The 20,452-nt window shown below is 44.9% G+C and overlaps 1 protein-coding gene across 1 annotated transcript in view; it reads left to right on the top strand.

Annotated features, from left to right (window-relative positions):
• The window catches only part of LOC137364482 (microtubule-associated serine/threonine-protein kinase 3-like), a gene marked incomplete at its 3' end in the record, with an annotated part of 131,991 nt that overhangs the window by 68,286 nt on the left and 43,253 nt on the right, over positions 1 to 20,452 (top strand). The window contains exon 6 of the mRNA XM_068027671.1: positions 3,719 to 3,794. Within this exon, the coding sequence (XP_067883772.1) occupies positions 3,719 to 3,794 (76 nt within the window). The remainder of the gene's footprint in view (positions 1 to 3,718; positions 3,795 to 20,452) is intronic.

Here is a 20,452-nt window from a genome sequence, read left to right on the forward strand (position 1 = left end):
CAATACTAGATAGGAGCAGACTAAGAAGGACTATGAGGAATAAAAGATAGGTTTAGAATGCATGTACGTAAACGCACAAAGTGAGGTGAATATGGTTGGTGAGTTGCAAGCTATGTGGGAATATGCTGTAATAACAATAACGGAAACGTGGCTTAAAAATGGTGAAGACTGTATTGCTTAATATTCGAGGATACAGAGCGTTCCGAAAAGTTAGGGAAGGAAAAAAGGAAGGTGGGTTGGCAGTTTTTAGGGAAGACATTGTTATGTTTGAAAGACAGGATGTCCTTGAGGGACCAAGGACAGAATCCATTTGGTTAACGTTGAGAAGCAAGAAAAGTAAGATCACACTACAGGGAGTATTTTACAGACCTCCACATTTTGAGAGGGATAAAGAGGAGCAAATTTGCTTGGAAATCACAGAGATGTGCAAGAACCAAAGAGTGGTGATATTGGAGGACTTTAATTATCCAAATATTGGTTGGGATAATGTTAGAGTAAAGGGAAAGGAGGGGCCAGAATATCTCAAATGTGTTCAGGAGGACTTCCTTGACCAGTATGTTTTCAGACCAACTAGAAAGAAGGTATTGCTGGATGTGGTGCTGCGGAATGAGGTGGGCCAGGCGAACCAAGTGTCTGTGGGGGAACACTTGGGTAAGAGTGATCATCGTATCATAAGGTTTAGATTAGTAATGGAGAAGAGCAAGGAACAATCTAAAGACGAACTTCTCAGTTGTAAGGGGGCTAAACTCAATAGGATGAGAGGAATCGAGCCAGGGTAAAATGGAACTGAAGATAGACAGGAAAAATGGTAATGGAACAATGGGTGATCTTTAAGGAGGAGATGTTTCGGGTATAGGCTGGGAACATTCCAACAATGGCAAAAGGTAAGGAAACCAAAGTCAGGACTCCTTGGAGAACCAGGGAGATAGAGAATATGATGAAAGGAAAATAGAGGGTGTATGATGCATGTCAGGTGAATTCTTCAAGCAAGAACCAGGCCAAATACAATAAGTTAAGGCGAGGTGGGAGGTGGGGGGGGGGGGGGGTTGTGCGGGTGGTGCTGAAGAGGAAAATACGACTGACAAAGAGAGAATACGAGAATAGAATGTCAGAAAAGGGAACGCAAAAATCTTCTACCGCCATGTAAACAGTAAGTGGGTAGTAAGAGATGGAGTGGGGCCAATTAGGAACAATGACGATGATATATGCTTAGCAGCATAGGGGAAAGCTGGAGTACTTAATGAGTACTTTGTATCGGTGTTTATTAAGGAAGAGGATACTGACAAAATATCGGTAGAAATGAAAACGGAAGAGGTAATGGATGGGTTGAAAATTGCTAGGTAGGATGTAATGGAAAGACTGGTTATGTTTAGAGTGGATCAGTCACCCCGTCAGGATAGTTTGCATCCCAGGTTGCTAAAGGAAGTGGGGATGGTGATAGCGGAGGCTTGCCATAATCTTCCAATCTTCCCTAGATACAGGGGAGGTACCAGAGGATTGGAGAGTGGTAAATGTGACACCTTTATTTAAGAAAGAGTATAAGGACATTCCTAGTAACTACAGGCTGGTCAGTTTGACACTGATGTTGGGTAAGACTTTAGAAACAATAATCAGGGAGAAAAAAATCAACAGACACTTGGAGAGGTTTGAGTTAATTAAGGAGAGACAGCATGGATTTATAAAAGGCAACTCATGCTTGATTAATCTAACTGAATTTTTTGATGAAATAACAGAGAAGGTTGATGAAGGGAATGGGGTGGATGTTGTCGATATGGATTTTTAGAAAGTATTTGACAAAGTACCACATAAAGGGCCAGTTAACAAAATTGAGGCTCACGGAATAGGAGGGTTAGTGTTAGCTTGGATAAAAAATTTACTTAAGGACAAAAAACAGCGAGTCACGGTAAATGGTTGTTTTTCAGACTGGAGGATGGTAGACAGTGGGGATGATACAAATTGACTGTAAAAGGACAGAGATAGGCTAGCAGAATGGGCAGACAACTGGCACATGAAATTTAATATAGGGAAGTGTGAGGTGATGCATTTTGGCAGAAGAGATAGGGAGAGTCAATATAGACTTAATGGCACAGTTCTAAAGAGTGTGCAGGAACAGAGGGACCTGGGGGTGCATGTGCATCGATCTTTGAAGGTGGCAGGATATATTAAGGGAGTAGTTAGTAAACATATGGGATCTTAGGCTTCATAAGTAGAGGCATTGAACCTTTATGAAGCTCTTGTTATGCCACACATGGAGTATTGCATTCAGTTCTGGTCATCACATTTTAGGAAGGATATGAGGGTCCTTGAGAGGGTGCAGAGGAGATTTGCCACCATGGTTCCAGGGTTGAGGGATTTTAGCTACAAGGTTAGGTTGGAGAAGCTGGGCTAATTTGCAGCAAAGGAGATTAAGGGGAGATTCAATAGAGGTGTACAAGATGATAAGGTAGACAAAGAAAAGCTGTTCCCATTAGCTGATGGTTCAAGGACTAGGGGACACAGATTTAAGGTTTTAGGCAAGGAATGCAGTGGCAATGTGAGGAAGATGCTTTTATGCAGCGAGTGATAATGACCTGGAACACTCTGCCTATGAGGTGGTGGAAGTGGAGGCAATGAATGATTTCAAAAGAAAAGTAGATGGGCACGTGAGGGAAATAAACTTGCAGGGCTGCGGGGTTAGAGCCAAGGAAGTGAGGAGGAAAGCCTTAGATTACAGGACGATATAGATGGGCTGGTAAGATGGGCAGAGCAGTGGCAAATGGAATTTAATCCTGAGAAGTGTGAGGTGATGCATTTTGGGAGGACTAACAAGGCAAGGGAACATACAATGGACGGTAGGACCCTCGGAAGTACAGAGGGACCTTGGTGTACTTGTCCATAGATCACTGAAGGCAGCAGCACAGGTAGATACGGTGGTTAGGAAGGCATATGGGATACTTGCCTTTATTAGCCGAGGCATAGAATATAAGAGCAGGGAGGTTATGTTAGCGCTGTATAAAACACTAGTTAGGCCACAGCTGGAGTACTGTGTACAGTTCTGGGCACCACACTATAGGAAGGATGTGATTGCACTGGAGAGGGTGCAGAGGAGATTCACCAGGATGTTGCCTGGGTTGGAGCATTTCAGCTATGAAGGAAGACTGAAAAGGCTAGGGTTGTTTTCCTTGGAGCAGAGAAGGCTGAGGGGGACATGATTGAGGTATACAAAATTATGAGGGGCATTGATAGGTTAGATAGGAAGAAACTTTTTCCCTTAGCAGAGGGATCAATAACCAGGGGACATAGATTTAAGGTAAGGGGCAGGAGGTTTAGAGAGGATTTGAGGAAAAATGTTTTCACCCAGAGGGTGGTTGGAATCTGGAACACACTGCCTGAAGAGGTGGTAGAGGCAGGAACCCTCACAACATTTAACAAGTATTTAGATGAGCACTTGAAATGCCAAAGCATACAAGGCTACGGGCCAAGTGCTGGAAAATGGGATTAGAATAGTTAGGTGCTTGATGGCCAGCACTGACACGATGGGCCGAAGGGCCTGTTTCTGTGCTGTATAACTCTATGACTCTAAGGAATGGCACTGACTGGATTGTTCTACAGAGAGCCAGCATTGACTTCACGGGACAAATGTCCTCCTTCTTTGCCGTAAAGACTGTATGACTGTGACTCTTAATATCAATACTGTCTCTAATATCAATAATATTTTAATATTTATATTTCCTCACAGCCCCGGGCGATCTTCAGTCTCCTTCGATAATGAAATTGTGATGATGAATCATGTTTACAAAGAGCGGTTTCCTAAGGTAAGATATCAAAATGACAAAACTCAACATTACACCAGAACGTAACACCATTATGTAACAACGCAATATAACAAACAAAGAACAAACAAAGAACAGTACAGCACAGGAACAGGCCATTACACCATAACGTAACACTGTCACATTACACCACAATGTAACACTGTCACATTACACCATAACGTAACACTGTCACATTACACCACAACGTAACAGTGTCACATTACACCATAACATAACACTGTCACATTACACCATAATGGACCTATTTCACTGTTTTTGTTAATATCTATATTTGTACTTAATTAAGGGGTAATTGAGTAAAAGAAATGGCAGCCAGGGGAGTGCAGTGCTCCTCCTGCAGTATGTTCGAGGTGAGGGGAACCTCCGGGGACCCTGCCGACTTTACCTGCTGGAAGTGCATCCGTCTCCAGCTCCTATCAGACCGTGTTAGGGAACTGGAGCTGGAGCTGGATGAACTGAGGATCATTCGGGAAGCTGAGGGGGTGATAGATAGAAGCTACAGGGATGTCGTTACTCCACAAAACAAAGGCAGCTGGGTAACAGTTAGAGGTGGGAAGAGGTCAGTGCAGGGATCTCCTGTGGTCGTTCCCCTCAACAACAAGTATACAGTTTTAGATACTGTTGGGGGGGGCGGCCTATCGGGGGCAGGCTGCAGTGAACGGGCCTCTGGCACGGGGTCCTGCACTGTGGCTCAGAAGGGAAGGAGGGAGAACGGGAGAGCACTAGTCATCGGGGACTCGATGGTGAGGAGTACCGACAGGTGGTTCTGTGGGAGCAAGCGAGACGCACGGATGGTTTGTTGCCTCCCTGGTGCCAGGGTCCGTGATGTTTGTGATCGCGTCTTCAGGATCCTTAAAGGGGAGGGGGAGCAGCCAGAGGTCGTGGTGCACATTGGCACCAACGACGTAGGAAGGAAGGGTGGCACAGATGTTAGAAGTGAGTTTAGGGAGTTAGGCTGGAAGCTGAAAGCTCGGACGGACAGAGTTGTTATCTCTGGTTTGTTGCCGGCGCCACGTGATAGTGAGGCTAGGAATAGGGAGAGAGCACAGCTGAACACGTGGCTGCAGGAATGGTGTAGGAGGGAGGGCTTCCAGTTCTTGGATAATTGGACTGCATTCTGGGGAAGATGGGACCTGTTCAAACAGGACGGGCTGCATCTGAACCAGAGGGGCACCAATATCCTGGGAGGGAGGTTTGCTAGTACTGTTCGGGAGGGTTTAAACTAGTTTGGGAGGGGGATGGGAACCGGACTTGTAGTCCAGGGACCAGTGGGTCCACTCAGAAAGACAAAGAGTGTAGTGAGGTATTGGGGAAGGTAGCACTGTCGCAGAGGACAGATGGGCACGGAGAAGGGTTAAAGTGCGTATACTTCAACGCAAGAAGCATCAGGAATAAGGTGAGTGAATTGAAGGCGTGGATGGGCACTTGGGACTACGATGTTGTGGCCATCACTGAAACGTGGATAGGTGAGGGGGAGGAATGGTTCTTGGAGGTACCTGGTTATAGATGTTTTCATAAGATTAGGAATGGTGGTAAAAGAGGTGGGGGGGTGGCATTGTTAGTTAGAAATAGTGTAACAACTGCTGAAAGAATTTTCGAGGAGGATCTGCCGACTGAGGCACTGTGGGTTGAGGTCAGGAACAGGAAAGGAGCAGTCACCTTGATGGGAGTTTTCTATCGGCCCCCCAATAGCAGCAGGGAGGTGGAAGAGCAGATTGGGAAACAGATTTTGGAAAGGAGCAGAAGTCACAGGGTAGTAATTATGGGGGATTTCAACTTCCCAAATATTGATTGGCAACTCTTTAGATCGAATAGTTTGGATGGGGTAGTGTTTGTGCAGTATGTCCAGGAAGCTTTTCTGACTCAGTATGTAGACTGCCCGACCAGAGGGGAGGCAATATTGGATTTGGTACTAGGTAATGAACCAGGGCAAGTGATAGAGCTGTTGGTGGGCGAGCACTTTGGAGATAGTGATCACAATTCTGTAGCATTCACTGTGGTAATGGAGAGGGATAGGTATGTGCAACAGGGCAAGGTTTACAATTGGGGGAAGGGTAGATATGATGCTGTCAGGCAGGAACTGAGGAGCATAAGTTGGGAGCATATGCTGGCAGGGAAGGGCACGGTCGAAATGTGGAACTTTTTCAAGGAGCAGATAGTAGGGGCCATTGATAAGCATGTCCCTGTCAGACAGGGAAGGGATGGTCATGTGAGGGAACCGTGGTTGACAAGAGAGGTTGAGAGTCTTGTTAGGAAGAAGAAGGATGCGTATATAAGGTTGAGGAAAAAGGGCACAGGCATAGCTCTGGAGGGATACAAGATGGCCAGGAAGGATCTGAAGAAAGGGATTAGGAGAGCTAAGAGAGGGCATGAAAAATGCTTGGCGGGTAGGATAAAAGAAAACCCCAAGGCCTTTTACGCGTATGTCAGAAATATGAGGATGACTAGGGGGACCGTAGGTCCGGTCAAGGACAATAGCGGGAGACTGTGTGTTGAGCCGGAAGAGATAAGTGAGGTTTTGAATGAGTACTTCTCTTCGGTATTTACGAATGAGAAGGGGTGTATTACTGAAGAGGACGGTGTGAAACAGACTGGTAAGCTCGAGGAAGTGCTCGTTAGGAGGGAAGATGTGTTGGGGTTTTTGAATAACTTGAAGATAGACAAGTCTCCCGGGCCTGACGGGGTATATCCAAGGATGTTATGGGAAGCAAGGGATGAAATTGCAGAGCCGCTGGCAATGATCTTTTCATCTTCTCTGTTGACGGGGGTGGTACCAGGTGATTGGAGGGTGGCAAATGTTGTGCCCCTGTTCAAGAAAGGGAATAGGAACAACCCTGGGAATTACAGGCCAGTTAGTCTTACTTCGGTGGTAGGCAAGTTGATGGAAAAGGTGCTGAGGGATAGGATTTCTGAGCATCTGGAAAGACACTGCTTGATTCGGGACAGTCAGCACGGTTTTGTGAGGGGTAGGTCTTGCCTCACAAGCCTGATTGAATTCTTTGAGCAGGTGACCAAGCAAGTGGATGAGGGTAAACCAGTGGATGTGGTGTACATGGATTTTAGTAAGGCATTTGATAAGGTCCCCCATGGTAGACTTATGGAGAAAGTCAGGAGGCATGGGATAGTGGGGAATGTGGCCAGTTGGATTAAGAATTGGCTAACTGATAGAAGGCAGAGAGTGGTCTTAGATGGTAAATACTCAGCCTGGAGCCCAGTTACCAGTGGCGTGCCACAGGGATCAGTTCTGGGTCCTCTCCTGTTTGTGATTTTTATTAACGACTTGGATGAGGAAGTCGAAGGGTGGGTCAGTAAATTTGCAGATGATACAAAGGTTGGTGGAGTTGTGGATACCGAGGAGGGCTATTGTCGTCTGCAAAGGGACTTGGATAGGTTGCAGTGCTGGGCTGAAAAGTGGCAGATGGAGTTTAACCCTGAAAAGTGTGAGGTCGTCCATTTTGGAAGGACAAACACGAATGCAAAATACTGGGTTAACGGTAGGGTTCTTGGGCATGTGGAGGAGCAGAGAGACCTTGGGGTCTATGTGCATAGATCGTTGAAAGTTGCAACTCAAGTGGATAGGGCTGTGAAGAAGGCATATGGGGTGTTAGCGTTCATTAGCAGAGGGATTGAATTTAAGAGCCGTGAGGTGATGATGCAGCTGTACAGGACCTTGGTAAGGCCTCATTTGGAGTACTGTGTGCAGTTCTGGTCGCCTCATTTTAGGAAGGATGTGGAAGCCTTGGAGAGGGTGCAGAGGAGATTTACCAGGATGTTGCCTGGAATGGAGAATAAGTCTTACGAGGAAAGGCTGAACATTCTAGGCCTCTTCTCATTAGAACGGAGAAGGATGAGGGGTGACATGATAGAGGTTTATAAGATGATCAGGGGAATAGATAGGGTAGACAGTCAGAAACTTTTTCCCCGGGTGGAGCAAAGCGTTACAAGGGGTCATAAATTTAAGGTGAAGGGTGGGAGATATAAGGGGGATGTCAGGGGAAGGTTCTTTACCCAGAGAGTGGTCGGGGCATGGAATGCCTTGCCTGGGGAAGTTGTTGAGTCAGAAACTTTAGGGACTTTCAAACGGCTTTTAGATAGGTATATGGATAAAGGAGAATGATGGGGTATAGATTAAATTGTCCTTGACAGAGGACAAAGGATCGGCACAACATCGTGGGCCGAAGGGCCTGTTCTGTGCTGTATTTTCTATGTTCTATGTTCTAACGTAACAGTGTCACATTACACCACAATGTAACACTGTCACATTACACCATAACGTAACACTGTCACATTACACCACAACGTAACAGTGTCACATTACACCATAACATAACACTGTCACATTACACCATAACGTAACACTGTCACATTACACGACAATGTAACACTGTCACATTACACCACAACTTAACAGTGTCACATTACACCACAACGTAACACTGTCACATTACACCATAACGTAACACTGTCACATTACACCATAACGTAACACTGTCACATTACACCATAACGTAACACTGTCACATTACACCATAACGTAACACTGTCACATTACACCACAATGTAACACTGTCACATTACACGACAACGTAACACTGTCACATTGCACCATAACGTAACACTGTCACATTACACCATAACGTAACACTGTCACATTACACGACAATGTAACACTGTCACATTACACCATAACGTAACACTGTCACATTACACCATAACGTAACACTGTCACATTGCACGACAACGTAACACTGTTACATTACACCACAATGTAACACTGTCACATTACACCACAATGTAACACTGTCACATTACACCATAACGTAACACTGTCACATTACACCACAACATAACAGTGTCACATTACACCATAACGTAACACTGTCACATTACACCACAACGTAACAGTGTCACATTACACCATAATGTAACACTGTCACATTACACGACAACGTAACACTGTCACATTACACCATAACGTAACACTGTCACATTACATGACAACGTAACACTGTCACATTACACCACAACGTAACACTGTCACATTACACGACAATGTAACACTGTCACATTACACCATAACGTAACACTGTCACATTACACCACAACATAACAGTGTCACATTACACCATAACGTAACACTGTCACATTACACCATAACGTAACACTGTCACATTACACGACAACGTAACACTGTCACATTACACCACAACGTAACACTGTCACATTACACCACAATGTAACACTGTCACATTACACCATAACGTAACACTGTCACATTACACCACAACATAACAGTGTCACATTACACCATAACGTAACACTGTCACATTACACCACAACGTAACAGTGTCACATTACACGACAACGTAACACTGTCACATTACACCATAACGTAACACTGTCACATTACACGACAACGTAACACTGTCACATTACACCACAACGTAACACTGTCACATTACACCATAACGTAACACTGTCACATTACACGACAACGTAACACTGTCACATTACACCATAACGTAACACTGTCACATTACACCACAATGTAACACTGTCACATTACATGACAATGTAACACTGTCACATTACACCATAACATAACACTGTCACATTACACCACAATGTAACACTGTCACATTACACCACAACGTAACACTGTCACATTACACCACAACGTAACACTGTCACATTACACCATAACGTAACACTGTCACATTACACGACAACGTAACACTGTCACATTACACCATAACGTAACACTGTCACATTACACCACAATGTAACACTGTCACATTACATGACAATGTAACACTGTCACATTACACCATAACATAACACTGTCACATTACACCACAATGTAACACTGTCACATTACACCATAACATAACACTGTCACATTACACCACAACGTAACACTGTCACATTACACCATAACGTAACACTGTCACATTACACGACAACGTAACACTGTCACATTACACCATAACGTAACACTGTCACATTACACCACAATGTAACACTGTCACATTACATGACAATGTAACACTGTCACATTACACCATAACATAACACTGTCACATTACACCACAATGTAACACTGTCACATTACACCACAACGTAACACTGTCACATTACACCACAACGTAACACTGTCACATTACACCATAACGTAACACTGTCACATTACACCACAATGTAACACTGTCACATTACACCACAACGTAACACTGTCACATTACACCGCAACGTAACACCGTCAGATTACGTTAAATGCTCTAGAGTATCGGCTTGGCTCAGTAGTTAGCACGCTTGCATTTCAATCAGAAGGTTGTGGATTAAACATAGAAACATAGAAAAGTTGCAGCACAGAAGGAGGCCATTCAGCCCAACGTGTCTTCACTGCATTAAAAAGAGCTATTCAGCGCCTAATCCCACTTTCTAGCTCTTGATCTGTAGCGCTGTAGGTTACGGCACTTCAAGTGCACATCCAAGTTTCTTTTCAAATGCAATGAGGTTTCTGCCTCTCCCACTCTTCAGACAGTCAGTTCCAGATAAGATTCCCACCACCCTCTGGGTGAAATAATTTCTGCTCTGATCCTTCTGCCAATTACTTTAAATCTATGCACCCTGCTTATTGACCTCTCTGCTAACGGAAATAGGTCCTTCCTATCCACTCTAGCTAGGCACCTCAATTAAATCTCCCACAACCTCCTCTGTTGCAAAAAAAAAACCCCGCCTATCCAATCCTTCCTCATAGCTAAAGTTCTCCATTCCTGGAAACATCCTCATAACCTGTCTGTACCCTCTCTAGTGCGATCACATCATTCCTGTAATGCAATGGCCAGAAATGCATGCAATACTCTAACTGTGGTCTAACTATTGTGTTATACTGTTCGAGCATAACTTCCCTGCTCTTCTATTCTATACCACAGCTAATAAAGGAAAGTGTTCCGTATGATTTCTTAACAACCTTACAACCTTCATGCTTTCCAAGGTCCCTCTGTTTGTCGATACTTCTCTGTATTCCACCGTTTATTGTGCATTCCCTTCCCCTGTTTGTCCTACCCAAATGCATTACCTCACACTTCTCTGGATTGAATTCCTTTAGCCACTTGTCTCCCCACCCAACCATTGATATTTTTCTGCAGTCTACAGTTTACTTCCTCACTATCAACCATATAGCCAATTTTTCCATCATCTACAAACTTGAATTCACCATTTAGCGTTTCTCCTTCGTAGTCCAAGGTGGCTAGGAATTCAATTAGAATTCATTAAGTTAAGCTTTAGATGCAAAGTGTTGGAAGATGACAAATCAGTCCAATTTGAGCATGAAGAGATCTGTTGCATGTTGGACACGTGTATTGTTGGTGCAGATGATGTGTTTGCGGCTCTCAACTTGTGAAGCTCATGTTTCCTGTTGGCCAGTGCAACTCTTCTGTTCATAGGAGGTGGTGCCTTTGCTGATGAGACTGCACCATATATAGCGATCCTATGCAAGGTTCTCCCATGTCTTGGCGGTGATGCTGAAACTCTTCAGTGAGACCTTCAGGGGTCCTTGAAGCACTTTTTCTGGCCTCCATATGAACATTTCCCTTCAATTAGCTCGCTGTAAAACAGTTTTTGTTGGCGAGTGCTCATCCTGCCCATCTTATCTTCAGCATCATGTGGATGTTAGGCTTGTCAGTCAGGGAGAGAATCTCAGTATTAGGAATCTTATCTTGTCATTGGACCTTGAGTACCTCTGCAAGCAGGTCATGTGAAAATGGTGTAGCTTGTTTGCATGCTGTCCATGTCTCACAAGCATACAAGAGAGTGGGAAGGTCAACCACTCTGTATAACTTCAATTTTGTTGAGAGACTAAATCCTCTTTGCCCCCAGACAGTTTTTCATAGCTTTCCAAAGGCAATGCTGGCCTTAGCTATTCTGGTGTTGACTCCATTGTCCATCTGAAGTGCTCTGGAGAGGGTAGGTAAATTAGTCGACTGCTTCAAGCCTTTCACCATTGACTGTAATAGTTGGCTTCACAAACTGCTTTTGTGGGGTGTGTTTGTAATGATTTCAGTCCTTTTGGTGCTGATGGTGAGACTGAAGTTGTCACATGAAGATGAGAAGTGGTCCATGTTATGTTGCATTTGTTGTTCTGAACAGGCATTTAGGGCACATTCATCAGTGAAAAGAAAGTCACGACCCACAGCTTCATGCATTTTGTTTTGGTTTGTAGTCTCAAATTGAAGACTTTGCCATCTGTGCAATACCTGATGTGGATGCTACTTTTGTTAACACAGAATGCTTCAGAAAGCATGGCAGAGAACGTCATGTTGAACAGGGTAGGAGCAAACACACAGCCCTGCTTCACTCCATTTCTGGACAGCCAAGTTTTGCCTTGATTTTCCATGAGCTCTCACTATCAGTGACAAAGGCTTTAGGCAGATCAAATGTTGAGTACAAGTTGCAGTTCTGCTCTTGGTATTTCTCCAGAAGCTGATGTGCAGCAAACATCATGTCGACTGTACCAGGACCTTTTCTGAAGTCTCATTGACTCTCTGGTAGAAGATCCTGCTCGAGATGCAGTGTCAAGCAGTTTAGCAGGACTCATTCAAGTATTTTCCCAGCAATGCACAGTAGGGAGATTCATTGATGGTTGTTGCAAGCTTGATGATTTCCCTTCCTTTTGTAAAGGTGGAAAATTGATGGATCTTGGAATTCCTGAGGAATGGCTTCCTGATTCCACATTATCTGGAATAGTTTAGTGAATTTGTCAGTGAGTATTGTGCCTCCTGTCTTGTATATTTCACCTAGTATTGCATCTGACCCTGGTGTTTTGCCACTCGACAGGTGACTGATTGCTTTCATGATCTCAGCCTTGTTGGGGGTGTCAGCAAGTGACATGTTGGTTTCGATTTGGGACAAGTGAAAAATTGCCTCATTATTGATTGTTGAGGGCCAATTTCAGAACGTTGTTAAATGTTGAGTGCATCTGTCCAGGATTTGGTCCTTCTCATCCAGAACTAATGGAATGTGCATCAAAAATTAAAGGAAATAAATATATTTGTAAAAATTATTCAGTATTGGACAATATTTACATCACCCATGCCATCTTAGTGCTCATAATTGTTTTCTTTTTCTTTTCCTATGTCTAGGTGCAACCCCGTCATTAGCAGCTGAGGTGGGGGCAGTCTGCTCAGTGCGCTGCCCTGTTGCTCTGGATGACCATGGTAGGCGTCCTCTGGAGGTTCGGGGCCTAGATGGCTCCTTCCTACAGGGTGTGTGCAGCAATGGTGCTTGACTATCCCCCTTGTGCTACACTGCTGGGGTAAGGGGGCCAATGTCGGCGGGGAGGAGAAGTTGCCACTTACCCACAAGGGTGTGGTGAGAGGAAGGCCATGGGGCAGCTGGCATGCACTTCTCCTCCATCTGTGTGCATAATAGCACCTGCCTGTCTCCCTGAGTGGACCTGGAGGGAGGTCCAGGTCCCTCGTCCCCCTTTCGCTTTGACTGCTGCATTGATCCCATGGATAAAGTGATGAAGTGCAGGTCAGCTCATATTTGCATGAGAGCTCACGGAGCTCGCCAAACACGCAACTGAGGAAGCCATACACTCATATCCCTGTGACATGGCAGACATCACGGCTTGCATGGATTCCTCCATGGCACGCACACGCACACAGCCACGTATGACTTTAGGCATCTCCGACATGCGTTCCACATGAGATTGGTGCACATCCAGCAGACATCCCGTAGCAACAAACAGGATCATGATGAGCGTGGGGCTGAGCAGAGGCCTCTGATTGTCAGGGGACCCAGCTGGCACATGCTCCCTTAGTTGCTGGGATGTGTCTGTGTCGTGCCCACCAGATTGTGACCCTGCTTCTAATCCTAAACCCCCTATGAGCCTTGCAGATGTATCTGCACTGGTAGAGGTGGAAGAAGAGACAGGTGACAATGCACCATCTGAGGCCTCAGCTGCTTCTTCCCCAGAGGTAGATTGCGGGCCCTCTTGGCGTTCTGTCACTCGAGTGCGGGCACCTGCAGTAGAGACACGAAAAGAGGAACATTCAGCATAAGTTCAACATGAATGTGACATTTTCCCTCACATTCCTGCTGCATTCCCATATGGCTGCTAGATTACAGTGGACACTTCATCCTTATACCCTGAGGATCCTGCCTCACTGTCAGCCACAGATTTCGATCCCTCCTGTTTTGCTGTCTGTGCTGCCTCCTCCTCAGTTGATGTCAGGACTCTAATATTTGGCACTCTTCCATTTGTTCTTGCCCAGTCCTTCAGGTTATGGGTGTGTTTTTCCTGCAGTAGACAGTACAGATTTAATGACATGTCAAACAATGCAGAACACGCATTGTAAACATGCATCAACATCATTCATTCTGGAGTGGCTTTCACACCATCGATCCAATCACATGCAAAAGCCAGACATCAAGATTATGCAAAATCATTTGGTGTGTGTCTACTGCATGCCATGTCTACCCACTAAGAAACACACATGGGGCCAAGGTGACAAAATTAATTGCAGCTTAAGTGAAAACATTTACCCTCGCCAATCTGAGCAGGTCATTTAGGTTTTTGTGACACTGCACCCATGTGCGTCACATAACCCCGAGGTTCGACACCTCCTCCACCACCTCCATTCAGGCTGCCTTGGTCAGGCAGGAGGGTCTTCTGATGCCAACATCTGGAAAGAGGACCTCCCGCCTTTCCCTGACCGCCTGGAGGAGAACCTGCAGGGCGGCATCACTGTACTGTGGGGATGGACACTGCCTAGTGCCTTTATGCAGAAAAGAAAATAATTATGGGGGGGTGTTGGTGGTGTTGGTGTTACTGTGAAAGCTGAGATTTCATGAAAAGCTGGTGCTATTTACTTCTTGGGTTCTTATTGGCCATGATCAACAGAATAGTGAAGGCTGCTGATCCTTGAGGCTTGCAACACAGAAACATTTATAGACATGTGCATCATGGTGCTTCTGAGAGTGATGGCAGATCCTTCAATGAAAGACCTTCCCTGCCATATGATTGCATGTTTCTCCCATGCCTGTCGCCGCATCTTTAATTTGCATGTAAAATTGCATGCAAAGCGGAGAAAGGGCGGAAGCGGTAATTATGCCCACTTCCAGTTCTGCTGTTGGAAATGCTGCAAGACTCATAAAATCTGAGCCATTTCTCTCTCCACAGATGCTGCCTGCCCTACTGAATATTTCAGCATCTTCTGTTTTTATTTGAAACAATGAGTCTATGCTCAGTCCAACAATCTGCTGCACACATGGCTTTCCTTCTTTCCTTCGAACAATAATGTAGTTGATTAGATGACAATGCTTAGAGCAAGGGTGAATCCAGGATGTCTTGTTTCAGTTTGGCAGAAGGAATACAGTGTTGGTAATGAGGAGGTCATGCTCTGCACATGTCTTCAGCAGAGAAAGGCCATTGTTGTTGCCGTTACCAACTCCGTTTCTCCCTATAGCTCCCTCCCAGCTCAGATGGTCTGTGCCAACTCTGGCTTTAAAATCACCGAGGACGATGAGTTTGTCTGATCTTGGCACTACAGCAATCAAAAATTCTAGCTCTTCATGAAATTATCTTTCACCTCTTTAGGATTTTAGGATTTGTCATTGTAGATGCATAAGCATTGACGATGGGGACTAGGTCGGACTTGATGGCAAACCCTACTCTTGGTTCACAATGCTCTTCACTACTGTGACCACTCCAAAAGAAAGTGTATCCAGCTCCAGCTTCTATAATTTGCCCTTCATCAGCTAGACAAGTCTTACTTAATGCTGCTATGTGGATTTTGTACCTGGGAAGTTCTCTCCCAACCAGGGCTGTTTGTCCCTCTGGTCTTTCTGCTCTGGCATAGTCCGTGAGCGTTCGTACATTCCACGTGCCAATGGTAAGCTGTGTTACCTTTGTCTTCTTTATACTTGTTGCTTGACTGCTGTAATGGTATCCCCTTCAGTCACAGTAAATTGGCCAAAGTAGGTGAAGCAGACAATGTTTCGGGCACCTTTTCTAGCCCCTTTTTCATGCCATTGAGGTGAACAGTGCAATCCTGAAGAGGGCTGCTCACACACTCAGGGAGCTGCCAAAGTCCACCACCACTTCAATCAGGTGAAAGACGACTCTATGGCCTGAATAAAGTGGTGAATAAGGTTGGTGAGCTACAAGCACAAATAGCAGTATGGGAACATGATATAGTGGCAATAACCGAAACATGGCTTAAAAATGGTGAGGACTGGGCGCTTAATATACAAGGATATAAAGTGTTCAGAAAAGATAGAGAAGCAAAAAAAGGAAGTGGGGTGGCAGTCCTGTGACTAAGGAAGGCTGGAAAGGGATGATGTCCTTGAGGAGCAAGGACAGAATCTATTTGGTTAGAGTTGAGGAGCAAAAAGGGTGGGATCACATTATTAGGGATATTCTATAGGCCTCCAAATAGAGAGAGATATAGAGAAGCAAATCTGCAGGGAAATCTCAGATGTCCCAAGAACTAAAGAGTGGTGATATTGGGGGAACATAATTACCAAAATATTGATTGGGATAATTTTACAGTAAAGGGTAGGAGCAGGAGGAATTTCTAAAATGTGTTCAGGAGAGCTTCCATGAACAGTATGTTCTCAACCCAACTAGAAAAGAGGCAATTAAAACAAGAAATGCTGGAAATACTCAGCAGGTCTGGCAGCATCTGTGGAGAGAGAAGTAGAGTTAATGTTTCAGGTCTGTGCCCCTTCACCAGAAAAGAGGCAATGCTGGATTTGGTGCTGGGAAATCAGGTGGGCCAAGTGGACCAACTGCCTGTGGGGGAGCACGTGGGAAGAATACTCATCATATCATAAGGTTTAGACCAGTAATGCAGAAAAGCAAGGAAGACCCTAAGGTACAATGTCTGGATTGGAAGAAGGGTAATTTCAACGCAATGAGAAGGGATCTAGCCAGGGTAGAATGGAAACAAAGACCGACAGGAAGAGCTGTATCGGAACAATGGATTGTCTTTAAGGAAGAGATGCTTTAGGTACAGGCTAGGAACATTCTAACAAGGGTGAAACGTAGGGGAACCAAGAACAGGGCTCCTTGGTTGATGAGGGATACAGAGATGATGATGAAACGAAAAAAGAGAGTGTATGATGCATGTCAGGTGAACTCATCAAGTGAGAACTAGACCATATACAATAAGTTGAGAGGGGAGGTGAAGAGGAAAATAAGACTGGCAAAGAGACAATATGAGAATAGAATGGCAGTTAACATAAAAGGGAACTCAAAGATCTTCTACTGGCATGTAAATAGTAAGCGAGTAGTAAGAGGAAGAGTGGGGCCCATTAGGGACAGAGAGGGTAATATGTGCTTGGAGGCACAGGGCAAGGCTAGAATACTTAATGAGTACTTTGTATCCGTGTTCACCAAAGAAATGGAATCTGACAAAATATCAGTAGAAGCAGAGAGAAAAGAGGCAATGGACAGGATAAAAATTGAGGTGGGGGAGGAGGTACTAAAAAGCCTGGCTATGCTTAGGGTAGATGAGTCACCTGGTCCAGATGACTTGCATCCCAGGTTGCTAAAGGAAGTGGGGATGGAAATAGTGGAAGGGCTTGCCATAATCTTCCAATCTTCCCTGGACACAGGGGAGGTAGCAGTGGATTGGAGGTGGCAAATGTGACACCCTTATTCAAGAAACGGTAAAAGGACAGTCCTAGCAAATACAGGCCAATTAGTTTAACATCAGTGGTGGGTAACGTTTTAGAAATATTAATCAGGGAAAATATAATGGGCACAGAGAGGTTTGAGTTAATTAGGTATAGTCAGCAAGGAATTGTAAAGGCAGATCATGCTTGACTAATTGAATTTTTTGATGAAGTAACAGAGAAGGTTGATAAAGGGAATGCGGTGAATGTTGTTTATATGGATTTCAAGAAAACATTTGATAAGATACCACATAAAAGGCTGATTAAGAAAATTGAATCTCATGGAATAGGAGGGTCAGTGTCCAATTGGATAAAAAAAATTGCTTAAGGACAGAAAACAGCGAGTCATAGTAAATGGTTGCTTTTCAGACTGGAGGATGGGAGACAGTGGTGTTCCCCAAGTGTCTGTGCTGGGATCACTGCTTTTTTTGCTATATAAATGACTTGGATCTTGGAATACAGAGTAGAATTTCAAAATTTGCTGATGACACCAAACTTGGATGTGTGGCAAACAGTGAGGATGAACCGCCTGCAACAGGACATGGATAGGCTAGCAGAATGGGCAGAGAGGTGGCAGACGGAATTTAATACTGACAAGTGTGAGGTGATGCATTTTGGCAGAAGCAATAAGGAAAGACAATCTATACTTAATGGAACAGTTGTAAAGAGTGTGCAGGAACGGAGGGACCTGGGTTGTAGAGATAAGCCAGGGAACTACAGATCAGTGAGTCTCACGTCAGTGGTAGGGAAACTATTGGAGAAAATTCTGAAGGAGAGAATCTATCTCCACTTGGAGAGGCAAAATTTGATTAGGAATAGTCAGCATGGCTTTGTCAGAGGGAGGTCATGCCTAACAAATTTGATTGCATTTTTTGAGCATGTGACCAGGTGTGTAGATGAGGGTAGTGCAGTTGATGTAGTTTACATGGATTTCAGCAAAGCCTTTGACAAGGTCCCACATGGGAGTCTTATCAAGAAAGCAAATGCACATGGGATACAAGGTAACTTGATAAGGTGGATTCAAAATTGGCTTAGCTGTAGCAGACAGAGAGTGACGACAGACGGCTGTTTTAGTGATTGGAAGCCAGTGTCCAGTGGCGTACCACAGGGATCTGTGCTGGGTCCCCTATTGTTTGTCATTTATATAAACGACATAGATGACTATGTGGGGGGTAGGATCAGTAAGTTTGCGGATGACACAAAGATTGGCCGAGTAGTTAACAGTGAGGTGGAGTGTCTTAGGTTACAGGAAGATATAGACGGGATGGTCAAATGGGCAGAAAAGTGGCAGATGGAACTTAACCCTGAAAAGTGTGAGGTGATACACTTTGGAAGGAGTAATGTGACACGGAAGTATTCAATGATTGGCGTGACACTGGGAAGTTCCGAGGGAAAAAGGGACCTTGGCGTGTTTGTCCATAGATCTCTGAAGGCAGAAGGGCAGGTTAATCGGGTGGTGAAAAAGGCATATGGGACACTTGCCTTTATCAATCGAGGCATAGATTACAAAAGCAGGGAGGTCATGTTGGAGTTGTACAGAACTTTGGTAAGGCCACAGCTGGAGTACTGTGTGCAATTCTGGTCGCCACATTATAGGAAGGATGTGATTGCATTGGAGGGGGTGCAGAGGCGATTCACCAGGATGTTGCCTGGGATGGAACATTTAAGCTATGAAGAGAGATTGGATAGGCTTGGGTTGTTTTCACTGGAGCAAAGACGACTGAGGGGTGACCTGATCGAGGTGTACAAGATTATGAGGGGCATGGACAGGGTGGATAGGGAGCAGCTGTTCCCCTTAGTTGAAGGGTCAGTTACGAGGGTTCACAAGTTTAAGGTGAGGGGCGAGAGGTTTAAGGGGGATTTGAGGAAGAACTTTTTTACCCAGAGGGTGGTGACGGTCTGGAATGTCCTGCCTGGGAGGGTGGTAGAGGCAGGTTGCCTCACATCCTTTAAAAAGTACCTGGATGAGCACTTGGCACGTCATAACATTCAAGGCTATGGGCCAAGTGCTGGCAAATGGGATTAGGTAGACAGGTCAGGTGTTTTAATGCATCGGTGCAGACTCGATGGGCCTCTTCTGCACTGTATTATTCTGTGATTCTGGGGGTGCATGTGCATTGACCTTTGAAGTTGGCAGGACATATTGAGAGAGTGGTTAGCAAAGCATAAATTTCATAAACTTCATAAATTTGAGGTATTGAGTACAAAAGCAGGGAAGTTATGCTGAACCTTTATAAAGCTCTGGTTAGGCCCCAACTAGAGTATTGCATCCAGTTTTGGTCACCACACTTCAAGAAGGATGTGAGGGTCCTTGAGAGGGTGCAGAGGAGATTTACCAGAATGGTTCCAGGGATGGGGGATTTTAGTTACAAGGTTAGGTTGGAAAAGCTGGGTTTGTTCTCCTTAGAACAAAGGAGATTTAGGGGAGATTTAATAGAAGTGGACAAGATTATGACAGGCTTAGATAAGTTAGACATGATATTCCCATTAACAAATGGTACAAGGACTGGGGGACACAGATTGAAAGTTTTAGGCGAGAGATAAAGGGGGAATATGAGGAAGTGGGTGATAATGACCTGGAACTCGCTTGCCACATGGGTGGTGGAAATGGAGACAATCAATGACTTCAAGAGAAAGTCGGATGGCCACCTGAGAGAAATAGACTTTAAGGGCTACGGGGATCAAGCCGGGGAGTGGAACTGACTGCATAGCTCAGTGGACAGCTGGCATGGACTCAATGGGCCGAAAGGCCTCCTTCAGTGTCATAAATGACTCTCTGACTCTATGATATTGCAAGACACCCCTCCTCTAGGACAGCGCTAGGACACCCCTCCTCTAGGACAGCTCTAGGACACCCCTCCTCTAGGACAGCGCTAGGACACCCCTCCTCTAGGACAGCTCTAGGACACCCCTCCTCTAGGACAGCTCTAGGACACCCCTCCTCTAGGACG

This window comes from Heterodontus francisci, unplaced genomic scaffold (assembly GCF_036365525.1).
Source record: "Heterodontus francisci isolate sHetFra1 unplaced genomic scaffold, sHetFra1.hap1 HAP1_SCAFFOLD_1178, whole genome shotgun sequence".
Lineage (NCBI taxonomy): Eukaryota > Metazoa > Chordata > Chondrichthyes > Heterodontiformes > Heterodontidae > Heterodontus > Heterodontus francisci.